The sequence below is a fragment of the Centruroides sculpturatus genome, unplaced genomic scaffold, assembly GCF_000671375.1.
Source record: "Centruroides sculpturatus isolate CEXI.00-Female unplaced genomic scaffold, Cexi_2.0 scaffold914, whole genome shotgun sequence".
NCBI classification, from domain to species: domain Eukaryota; kingdom Metazoa; phylum Arthropoda; class Arachnida; order Scorpiones; family Buthidae; genus Centruroides; species Centruroides sculpturatus.
Window position 1 is genome coordinate 192671 of NW_019385339.1, and position 12803 is coordinate 205473.

Here is a 12803-nt window from a genome sequence, read left to right on the forward strand (position 1 = left end):
GTCAAGAAAGACTTTCTTCACTTTCGATCTTGTCCATTGAAAGAAATATTGCTTCTGAATTCTTTTCTGTAATTAATTAATTCGGTGCTAATAAAAGCAGGAAGGAGAGCAGTTTTGTAGTCAAATTTCTATTAATATTGAAATTTTTTATTCATTGTAAAACTGTAAACTTTTATTACTTTATTGCTATTTTATTACCTCATTTTTTTTATTAAAAATGCTCATATTATTGCAGATCTCATTAAATCTACCCTTTACCGCTATCAATCTTTTAAAGACTAAAAAATAAATTTTGCCTAGGTTTTTATAGGTTTTATTCGTTTACGTCAACGCGACAACTGAGCGATCTGCCGATGGGGAATGCATCTTGGGAAGTGTTTTATGGGAAACTGGCTCCTATTTAACTGTTACAAACGTGAATAAAACCGAAAAAACTCCACGTTCTAAATCTAAATCTAAATCTACCAGTGTTTAGTGGTTTTATTTATATGGCCACTGGTAGACCATTTTCTTTGCATAGGTCCTCCTGCGGCTATACTTATACTTTTTACCTGACAATATTGGTGATTTATAGAGTTGGAAAGCCTTCTTTTTGTGTATGGGCCTTGTCCAATTAAGAAACTTACTATAATTAATTTATACCATACTTAAAACATTCTGAACTATTTGAAAATATCCTTAAAATAACATAAATTACTATTTATATTTAATAAATACTAATTTATCTAAATATTACAAATAAATTTAAATACTGTTCTATTAGATTTATATCTTCTTAAAAAAATAAAAGTTTTGAAAGATCTTTAAAAAAATGCAGTATAATTTAAATCATCTTAGATAAAATTTTAACAATTAGAACATTCTTAAATTTTTAAATTTTGATTTCATAGCACAAGGTTAACTATTAATGATTTATCAATAACTTTAATTAAAGAATAATTCAAAATCAATTGCTCATTTATCATCTGTAATTATAATTCACTATTTCTATCAACGTTGCTTCTAATTAATTCTTGGAAAGAATTTCATACATGAATCAATCTAATTTCTCCATAAATTATGTACTTACTAAAATATAATTTCATTGGAAAATTGTTTGATCCAAAAACGTTCTGCACATGGTGATTAATGGTCATTAACTTTAATTATCTTATCAATAGATGATTTTACGAAACTTCTTTAATCATTAAATAATTATAAAAATGCAAATAGGTTATTATTATTCATTACATGAAAATAACAAATTACTTTTATAATCAACTTCTTAAATTTTTATATCAATATATCTATAATTGAAAATTACATTTTTATGACAATAGTTTTAAAAAATTTCAGTTAATAATAGGAATATAAAAAATCAAACATAAAAAATTTATAATATATTCAATGGTGCCGGAAATTTTAATTTAAAAAATATATTAAAATACCAGAAAAATTGGGAAATGAGGTGAAGGTTAGACATTTACAGCAACTTAAGAAGTTTTCTTAAGTGTGATATTTTTCTATTTTAAATGTTACCTATGAGAGGAAGTGACACCAAAAACTTTTCAATTACTTAAATCTATCACCTAGTGCAGTGTTTTTCAACCTTTTTGAATACGCGACCCCTTTAAAAGTTAAAAAATTCTGGCGACCTCCCCAGGGCCATAATAAATCTGTATCAGTTATTTTAAAAACTACGTATTTAATTTTCTTTCTGTTGAGACCTAAATATCGATCGAAAAACCAATTGTACTGTAAAATAAACAGGTACAGCCATCTCACTGAAATTGTAGTTTTTTTTAATTGTAGTGTAGGACCTACAAACACTTGTCTTTTTCTTTTACCCGCGACCCCAAGGGGGACGCGACTCACAGGTTGAAAATCACTGACCTACTTTATTCAAAAATAAGATATCTGCACAGTTGTAAGATTGATTATTAAATCTGCTTTAAAAAGTAAAGGCAAAAAAATATTTCATATCACAAGAAATTTAAAAAGAATTAAAGAGAATAATAATATAAGAAAGAAAAATATGAACTGTAATAATAATGATATTCAGAATAATAATAATAACAGCAGTAATAAGAATAATAATTATAAAAAGGTGAAGATATAAAATTAATTACTGTATATAATTATCCTACCCCTTAAAAAAGAGAATTTGAAGGAACAGATAATGATTAACATGTCGTAGAAACTTATATCAAAAGATTTTCACAGATTGTTGACATATGGATCCAAATTGAATTTACCAATTTATAGTGCAGTAGAAAAATTAATTAAAGATATCGTATGTGCCATTTTACAATTAAAGTTTAATACAGAAGGAAAAGAAAGGAAAACAGAAGTTAAGGAATAAAATATGAGAAGATTTACGAAAACATATAAAGATAAATAAAGATGAGGTTAAAATTATAGATCATCTATCACTATCATTAACATGTAAATATAAAAGATTAAAAAATATTTTCATAAACATAAATTATCAATTGATAAAGCATATAGGTCAGATCAACTTATTATCATAGACAGTAATGGAGTAGAAAATAAACAATTAGAAATAGTACCATCTAAAGCAGGGGTGTCCAACCCGCGGCCCGCGGGCCGCATGCGGCCCAAGGCAAGTTCCAATGCGGCCCAATAAACGTGTAAACAAAACCGACAAATGTTTTAATTTTTTTATTATTTATTTATTTCAACGGTATAAACTCAAGAAAGAAGTTTTACAAAGCCGCTAACCTTTATTCATATTTTAGTTTTGAGTGGAAAGAAAATATTTTCAAATACTTGGAGATGTGTGAATGCGGAAGGATTACTAAATAAAGCTGGAGTTATGACTCAAAGGATTATAGACCCAAATTTGGGAAAAGGAGGGAAAGATGAGAAAGGACAAAAGATGTAGTAGTGAGAAACGTTAAATAGAACTTCTGTTAATCAAATATGAACCCGTAATTTTTCAACCTTTTTCACTTCTTTATCTTTTGTCCTTTGCCTCTTTTTCCCCGCACTTGGGTCTATAATCCTTTGATTCACAACTCCAGCTTTATTTAGTATTTCTTCCAACGTTGCAAGATTTGGCTACATTGCGCCAAATGTGGCTACTTTTTTTTGCTTGACGTAAAAAATATCATTTGGCGCTTTGGCTACTTTTTCGGCTACATATTATTTATAATTATATTAATTGAATAAAAATGCACTTTAAAATGGTGTTTCGTCGCTTTTTATTAATTAGAGACCCAAATAAAACAAATATTTGTGTTTTTCAAATAAATTTTCTTTAGTCTCTTTTATAATAAATGAATTTATCTATTTCTAAATAAAAATTGAAAGAGTCTGTAGAAGTAATTTTTTAAAATATCCTTTTTTTCTTTTTTAATCCTTATTACTATAATCTAGATATGTTAATTTTTAAATATACTTGTATATTGGGCCATAAGTATTATTATATATACTTGTGGCCCAAAACTCCTTGACTTCTTCCAATGCGGCCCAGAGAAACAAAAAGGTTGGACACCCCTGTTTTAGATATACAGTACCAGTATCGGATTATAGCATCAAAAATACGGACATATTAGTTAACAGGTTATTAAAGAAAAAGGTACACCCATCTTATCAAATGATGACTTTATATATTAAATTAATGTATCTTTCAATTAAATATAATATGATTAAGGAAGCATTAAACAGATATGAAGTTCCTAAATATATAAAACTTATAATCAAATTTACTTTTATAAATAATTTTTTTTAGTGTTCTAAGTACATTTTATAGACAAACATAGAATATCGATGGGATCAGTTTTAAAACATAAAGTAGCAGAAATGTATGTATGTCTCGGTTTTATAGTAAAATTGCCAATTTTTATATATGTGCAATTTTTTTGTCCGATATGTTGATCATATTTTCTTGGTTTACGATACAATTATAATTTAAGCAGAAAAAATAAGTAAAAATATTAATTTCGTAAGTATTAAAAGTCATATAATGTTAAAAAATGTATTACTTACAATTAATATTTGTCCACTAACAATTAAGAAAATATGTTTATAATGCAAATAAAGGAACTTTTATTATGGACTACGTTAAAAAAGATATAGAATAAGAAATAAAACAAACATTTAATAAATATTTATTAAATGGATATCCTAAGAATCGGTTTAAAAAAATGGTATGATTACTTTGTTCTAGATAGATTTACAGTTAAAATGAAATGACAGTCTTTTCAATATTTCCATTCTCCATATATAAAAGGTTTATTTGAAAAAATATATGAGTGGATTTCATAAATTTTCCATAAGATGTGGTTTCTTCTCAAAAGAAAAGAGTATCGAGATTACTTCATAAAAAATAAAAGAAGTAAAAAACCTCAAGACAGCTGGGGAAGTTTACAAGATATTTTGTACTTATGAATATGAAACTAAATATTATATAGGAGAAACAATGAGTTTACTTGAAAAAAGAGTAAAAGAACATCAAGCCGCTATCAGAGTAGGTGTCGTGATGCCGACATGGTATTTACATTGTAGGGAGACAAATTATAATATTAATACAGCTAATATAAAACTTCTGTTTAAATAAAAGAATACTGTTAAAAGAAAAATTAATAAACATTTTTCAATAATAAACAAATAAAATATAAATACAGTAATATTAATTTAAATAATGGTATTAATGTTGATGCATGTTGGATAGATTTGTAAACTATAAATACACTGCATGTAGATTGAAACGTATCACTGAAGAACCTGAAGCGTCGTCGTCACTTTGGCAAAATGCATTTGATAGGTAACTTATAATCGTGTGATGAAAATAAGAATAAATTATCCTTTTCTTGTTATAAGTGTTTAAATGTGCGAATCACCTGTAAAATCGGAAGTGGATGAGGGTTTTTCTTCGAATTTTTATATATTTTTTAAAATAAAAAAAAATTATATATCTAAATATATAAAATTACTTGTCCTGACTGACTGAGTCACTGATTCATCATCGCCTAGAGCAAACCACTGAACCTAAAGAGGTGAAATTTGGTACACAGGTAGGGTACGTCATGGAAACGCATACTAAGAAGGGATTTTTCGAAATTCCACCGCGGGGGGAGAGAGAGAGCATTAAGGCTTAACCTGAAGAACGGTTCTACTGCACTATTTTAGATGCGATTTTTTCTTTTCAACTACGTCCAGTCTTCATTGAGTACTTAAGTGTATTAAATTGATAACATTTCAGACATTGTTACAAATATTTTTATCTATTTCGATTTTAAAAATGTCCGAACAGTTTTAAATTCGAATTTGTTATTGCATATTGGTTCGCTTATAGAACGATTATAAACGTTCCAGAAAATTTATCAAACTGAAAACAGTTTGTTTGATTCTCATCATTCTCAGCAGTAGGTGTTATATAACGATTACTATGGTTGTTGAAATACTGAATATAAATGGGGTTTGATTGCAAAACCACCGCGGGCGAAGTCGCGGGTAACAGCTAGTTAAATTATAAAAATAAGCAAATATACAGTACTTCTTTCGTTTTCAGACTTTCCGCCTTATGAGCACCAAGATAGTCTTTTAATTCTATCTAGTGTGTATTCTTCCAGGCCTTGAATGGAGACGGGCGATTAGTGAGATACGGCGCCCGACATAATCGGGACATTACTACTAAAAATATCTGAAATTTTCACGACCTCCTAGATGCGTTGAAATAAAAATCTGTAAATAATGTTTCTACGTATACTTAACTTTCAAAAATGATCTCATTTCTCGATTATTATGGGAAACTAATAAAAATTTTAGCTTTATTTATGAATAGTGTAATAATATTTGACAGCAAATTTCATATTTCAAAATGTGACCATACTATATTGATCTAACAACTTTATTAAAATAAATTCAATATCAGTTTTATTGATCTGTTATAAAGTTTCAGTAACACTCGAAATGACCCTAACAAATATTTTATCGTTAAAAAACGTTTCGACCTATTAACTATGGTTTTTCTTTACTTGGAACATCAAATTTTAATTAAAATGAACACAAAGAACATTCTAAATGCATTTCAAGTGTAACGGAAATAATTTAAATGAAGGGGAAGAACGTTCTAAACCACTCTAATACTCAAATCATTCTAATACAATGAATATAAGAAAAATATAAGTTAAATATAAGCAAATGTAAAATTGAATTGTACACAGAATAAAAATAAGCGAAAATAAGCTTTTCCGTTAACTGGGCACCAGTCATTTTTACAACTATTTTTAGCGAAATCGATACTTTATTTCGTAATTCACACATGTTTATACACATGTTTATAAGGTTTATCTGTAAAAAATGTGTAATTAATAGTGTTGCAACGAATGGTATATTCGGTCTCAGGGCGAATAGCCGAATATTCGGCCAAACTATTCGGCTTGATTAACGCACGTACGAAAATTGGCGCGCAAATTGCATTATAGCAAGGACCCTGCTCTCTATTGGCCCGCTGTCACTACGCTTCGCCAATAGCGTTAATTCTTGGCAGTTGTAACGGACAAATTAGTGTCATGAAAGTATGTGATAAATGATTATATCAAATGTGAATAACAATGAAATGTCCTACACGTGTAAATAACGGAAAAAGAAAGAGAAGGACCGCGAAGTAAAAATGTGAAAATAAATATGAAATTGAGTTCATAACATAATGGAACAAGTCGAGGCAGCTTATTAGCGCGAAATTCACGGCCGTCAATGCCAAACAATTGTTGTCATAGACTTCGGAAAGCTAAATGCTTGTAATGAAAGAAACTTAGCGTGCACGGGCGAAAGCCTGGAACCGTTCGGGCTATCAAGCTGTCTCGAATTTGTGAAATCATAACTGTGATTTATACTTACGTCCTATCTGTCTCTTTTCTCCGTTGTCGCCAGGCTATGAGTCACGTAATTGTAAAATTGGAAATCTACGTGACGAAGGAAACGTGATTTCCAATCTACGAAGGAATCTACGAAGGAATCTACGAAGGAACGAAGGAATCTACGTGGAAAAGTGACGAATCGAAAGTATCGTGAGAGTGTATTATGATGTATGCATACGTGGACTAGAGCGATAGAAGAAAGAGAAAGGAAGAGCGCTTAAACAGAAGGATAGGCGGTGTCAGACCTCAGATGTGTGACGATTCTCGAACGAATAGGTGTGTACGTGTGCTGATCTTTGTAATTATAAATTGTGAATACATGTGACTAATATTATTTTCTTTTTTATTTTGTGCATGTTATAAGTTATAAATAAATATAAACAAACAACACTAACCCGATAACATTAAATCTAAATACCAAAATGATTAATTTACTGTGTTTTTGTTATTTCTTACTCCTGTTTTTAGNAACGTCATTCGCAAAAATCCGAAACGGAAGGAACATGGCGGACATACTGTACGCTGCATGCCACATTTTAATACTAGTAGCCCGGGACGCTCCCTAGTGGGCGTTTTAGCAGTATTACAAATTCCTATGAGGCATGTTTAAAGCAGCGGCAGCTTTACGTTCCTCCACAGTGGCGTATTTCTTTGGTCGTGCCTACAGTGGCTAGCCACTGTAGTCGTGCCATGAAAGGTTTCTATTATTATATTAAAAAATTAGCTTAACTATTTCAAACCTTATCGTTTTATCGTAGCGGTTCAAATCTATCCGGTTTTTCGTTATTCGCCTCCTAGTGAACATTACAGGCATTCCGTGACAATAATAAATTCCTATTACAAATATAATGAATTATTTATATTGTTATATTGACCAAATAATAATTTATTGGCCAAATGAATAATAATAATTTATATTGTTCATTTAAATAATAATTAAAATTGTTAATTTAATTTGAATGTTTGAAATATGACACACGATAGGGGCGCCTCTAGTGTCGGTTATCAAACGGTTATGGGACGGACGGACAGAAGGAAGGACGGACACCTGTTGATTGGGTTATATATATATATGTCTGGTACTCCCCACATATGTTAGCTCTGTTGAAACTCTGGTCCTCAATTGGAATGGAATAAATATCAAAGGAGTTGGTTTAGCAATCACGGTTCTTGTCGTTACGCAAAACATTAAAAATCGTCGGATTAATGTATAGACGATATAGACGAGGTTTTATAGACGAGGTTCAACTAAAAGGAATAACGAAAACGTTGTCCATAAACGCAATCCGACGGTTTTTAGAGTTTTGGTATCGAATTTTGGAGGATCTGCAAAATAATAATACATGCTGCACTCTGCCGCTCTTATAGTGTGAGAATCAGTAGCGACGCGATCACGACCAGCAGGATGACATGCGACTTATGGCACACACTATATGCTGTATGCAGGGTAGATTAGTTAGATCACAGTTGCGTGTCATCTCGCGAGTCGCGATTGTGCCAAATTGTAATTGAGCAATGTATTATTTGCATATGTTTTCCCAAACTCCAGAAAGGTTCATCTTCCCCTTGCAGCACTCTCTCTGTATTCGACCTAATCAACTGAAAAGATAAATGAAAAGGAAAGACAATATTTCACTAAATCTAAACTGCGACGAAACTTCTTTTCCTCACAACTCGAAAAGTGGGTCAATACTACCCTTTCAACATTGTTGCCTACATTTGACAGGAACAATAGCAGAGGTGAGCCAGGGGGGATCGAAATTTTAATTTACAGAATTTTTCACTCTTACCAAAATTTCCATATAGAAAAATATTTCCGCTTTAAATATCGTTGGTTCTCTTACTGTGAAGACTTCTCTCATCGATAAGTTTAACCTTCTGCAATACACTAACAGGAGGTTATAAAATGTGTAAGTGAAGTAGTGAAGTTGGAGGAAACTTGGGTCCTGATCGATCGTTTTTAATCTTGGTATTTAGTGTACACATCGTAATAAATCTTATATTATCGGAACCGGCTCAACAAGAGGAATCTAACGGTGCCACTTTTGTGACCCTAAGGTCAGAATTTTGGAAGTTAGAAGCCGATAAAAAAGTCAACTTTTCGGGGTTCGCTCATCCGGAGAATAAGGCCGTTCAACCGGAATTCTCAACAGAATACTATAAAGCTACAAACTGTAAGTACCACATCAAAATTTTGGGGGTCTAGGACCAACCGTTCCCGAAAAATAACGTTTTTAAACTTTGTTAACGTCGGACTTTGCGGGCCCGCATCGGGCCTCTAGTGACAGATACAATCAAAATTTTACGGCTATCAGTGGAAGGGGATCTTCAGTAATTTTCTACAAAAATTTCAGCTTAAAATCTCCAAAATTATTCAAATTACGGCAAGTTTAAAATCCACGAATTTTTAACAACTTTATACACTTAACGGAAAGCGGTTACCTAGGCAACAGTCAACGACCTTTACAACTTAAGCGGATTATAACGGACTTTAACGGTTATCCAGTGACGTCATTGACATTTTAACGTGCTTTTTGAGGATTTGGATTTTTGTAACAGGAAGTTAACAATCTGCCAATGAGAATCAACAGTCAGAGGAAGATCAACTATAGAACATCAATGTAAAAATTGTCAAATTAGTATTAAGTAGTTTAATTAATTTTTAATAAGTTTAATCTATCTTTTCTGCACTGTGGGTTGAGTCACGACTCAATAGTACAGTGTTGCTGTGGTACAGAACCATCCTTTTCAAAAACACAACCTTCCTTTTTAATTGTTTATAGTAAACTATTTGGTACTCTTACATAATGGAGGGAATTGAGAATAATACAGAATTATTTTGCGATGAAACCCAAGAGGATTCGGGGGAAACTTTAACAAAAATTTGCAACTTAACAATAGGTAATACAATTGAAGACAAAATTCTTAAGGATGCCAAGCAACAAATGAGGAGGATAATGGATTTACTTCCGGAATCTTACAAGACCAAAATAAAGATAGAAGAAAGGAAGGAAATAAAGGACAGAGTTGTTCATCTTTTTGCGGCAGTGCAACAGATGTACGGCATTCTCTCCGAAATGAGAACAAGAATGGAAGAACAAAGTGACATAACTCCAAACTTAATAGAATCAATCAAGGAAATTAAAACAAGTATAAACCAAAATAATAAAGGATCAAACAAAATAAGCTACGCGGAAGCGGCTAAAGCAAACTTGAATCCTCACCAGAAGTCAAAGTCAAAATACAGCTGCAATTAATAAAAACAGAGAAACTGAGGGAAATAGCGCAGTCTTGTTATACCCAAAAAGTGAAGAAGAGGATAAAACAAACATGGAAGAAATAGTTCAAAAAATTAAAGATAACATACAACCGAAACAAATACAAGTCAAAGTAAAAGGAATTAAAAGAATCAAGGGAAACGGAATATGTTTCACAGTTACTAACGAAGAAGAGGGTGAAAGACTGAAAACGGCGGTGGAGGGAATTCCGGAAATAGAAAAGAGGGTTAATTGTAGAATTTCAGGGAAAAGGCAGCCTAAAGTAATTCTTCTAGATGTACCAAACACAATAAAAGATGACGAAATAATAGAAATAATGATTCATCAAAATGACATATGGAGGAATATTAATGAAAACAACTTAGAAAACAAATGCAGGATCATAACTGTGATCAGGAGCAAAAAGCTTCAGGACAAGGGAAGACATGTTGTGATAACAGTCACACCATCAATAAGGAATATTTTAATGAAATATATGAGCATTGCCTTGTCTTGGTATACTGTGAAAGTGGACGATTACATACCCATACAAAGATGTTTCCAGTGCTGCGGATTCGGGCACTGGGCACGCGAATGTAAGCAAATGCAGCAATGTAGTCATTGCTCTAAAAAGCATAGGTTCAGTGAATGTCAACTCAAGCAAACTATACCATCATGCATAAACTGCAAGAAAAACAACAATAATCTACCTGCAGACAAAAAACAAGCCACTAACCACAATGCATTCAGTAGGGAGTGTCCTATTCTCAAAAAACTGAAGACACAGATTATCAAACGAACAGATTATGGGCAGTAGTTACAACAGCGACAATACACAGGAACAATCAATAAATTTTAAACAGCAAAATAACCTATCAATTGAAAAAGGAGAAGAGGACACTTTAAAGCTTTTACAACTGAATGCTCAAAGAGCAAAAGCCCCCACCTCAATGATGATGAAAAAAGCAAATGAACTTAATGCAGATCTGATTATCATACAAGAACCATATACTATAAACAATAAAGTGGTCTGCTTGGGACAATGGCAAATTTTATACAAACAATCTGACAAAAAACCAAAGTGCTGCATAGGAGTAAGGAATAACAGCATCGATATTGTTTTAGTACCTGAACTGTCTTCAAATATAATAACCACTGTAATTATCCAAAACAAAACAAATATTTTCTTGGTTAACGCTTATTTGTCACCCTATATGGAGGATGAGAAGGGTATACAAGAAATAGAAAAAGTTATTAGTAAAATAAAATCCAAACACATAATTATTGCAGGCGATATAAACGCCAAGTCATCAGCATGGTATAACGAAAAGGAAGATAATAGGGGAAGATTAACAATGGAACTAATGGAAAAATATGATTTAATTTCAGTTAACATGACAGACCATCCTACGTTCTTCACATCGCATGCAAGGGGATGGACAGATGTATGTCTGGTTTCGAGCGATTTAGCGCAAAACGTCATAAATTGTGAAACCTTACTAACAACCTCTGCAAGTGACCACCGTTTTATTTCCACTCAAATTAATAATTTAAAACTGAATAAATATCAAATATTCACCACAAAACATATAAACTGGGACCTATATAAAAAGTACTTTAATGAAAATTGGAGCAACCATGAGTACCCAATAATTGAATCGACACAGGATATTGATCGTTATGTTGAAATGCTAACGAAAGACATGCAAACAGCTGGTAAACGAGCAGGAAAATTGGTGAGGAAAAAAATTAACACCAAAACTCATTGGTGGACGGAGGAACTGGAAAAACAAAGAAAGAGAATAAATAAATTGAGAAAAAGATATCAACGTGCAACAAACAACGAACAAAAGCAACAACAAAGAAAAATATAAAGATCAGCTTAAAACATATAAAAAGAACATCAATACAACTCGATCAACCGCTTGGAAAGATTTCTGTGACAAATGCAACAGCAAAGGTCCATGGGAACTTACATACAGCATTGTTATTAAGAAAAGAAAACAGATAAAATTACCTGAAATAATAAACTGGAATGGGGAAAACAGCGGTAACAATCCCTATAATATTGAGGAAAACCTGCGAAAATTACTGGAATTCCACTTTCCACTGGATGGAATTGAAGATGAAGACAGAACAGTAAACCATCAAAGTAAGAACAACGAACAGGAACACAGATGCAAACTTTTCACATTAAACGAAGTAAAACAAGCAATAAATACAATGGGAAGGAAAAAACACCAGGACTGGATTTAATAACAGCAGAAATGTTAAAACACGCCTTTGATGAAATCCCGATTGTATTTGTACATCTGTTCAATGAATGTCTAAAACAAGGATATTTTCCAGTAACATGGAAAGTGGCAAATATTAAGCTTATCCCAAAAAAAGAGAACCCGGAGAAAGCTTCGGATTACAGACCTATCAGTTTATTACCTTCCATGGGGAAAGCATTAGACGGATTAATAATTAAAAGAATCAATTGGGAATTACATAGTAAAAACAAGATGCACAGAAATCAATATGGATTTAGACCAAACAGATCGACGTTACATGCATTATTAAGTGTAAAGGAATTTGTCTATGAAGCATGGGAAAAGAAGAGTCACGCCCTACTAATTTCAATAGATTTCAGCAAGGCCTTTGACAACCTTAGATGGGAGGATATCTTTAACACAAT

The 12803-nt window shown here is 31.9% G+C and overlaps 1 protein-coding gene across 1 annotated transcript; it reads left to right on the top strand.

The window, feature by feature from the left end:
• Window positions 1–11076: 11076 nt before the first annotated feature.
• Window positions 11077–11997, top strand: LOC111637845. Its single transcript, XM_023383426.1, has one exon. It carries the CDS (start codon window positions 11077–11079, stop codon window positions 11995–11997), a length of 921 nt encoding a protein of 306 aa, XP_023239194.1.
• The last annotated feature ends 806 nt before the right edge of the window (window positions 11998–12803 follow it).

Coding starts and splice junctions, on each gene's coding strand:
- LOC111637845 (XM_023383426.1), top strand. CDS start 11,077: ATGATGAAAAAAGCAAATGAACTTAATGCAGATCTGATTATCATACAA.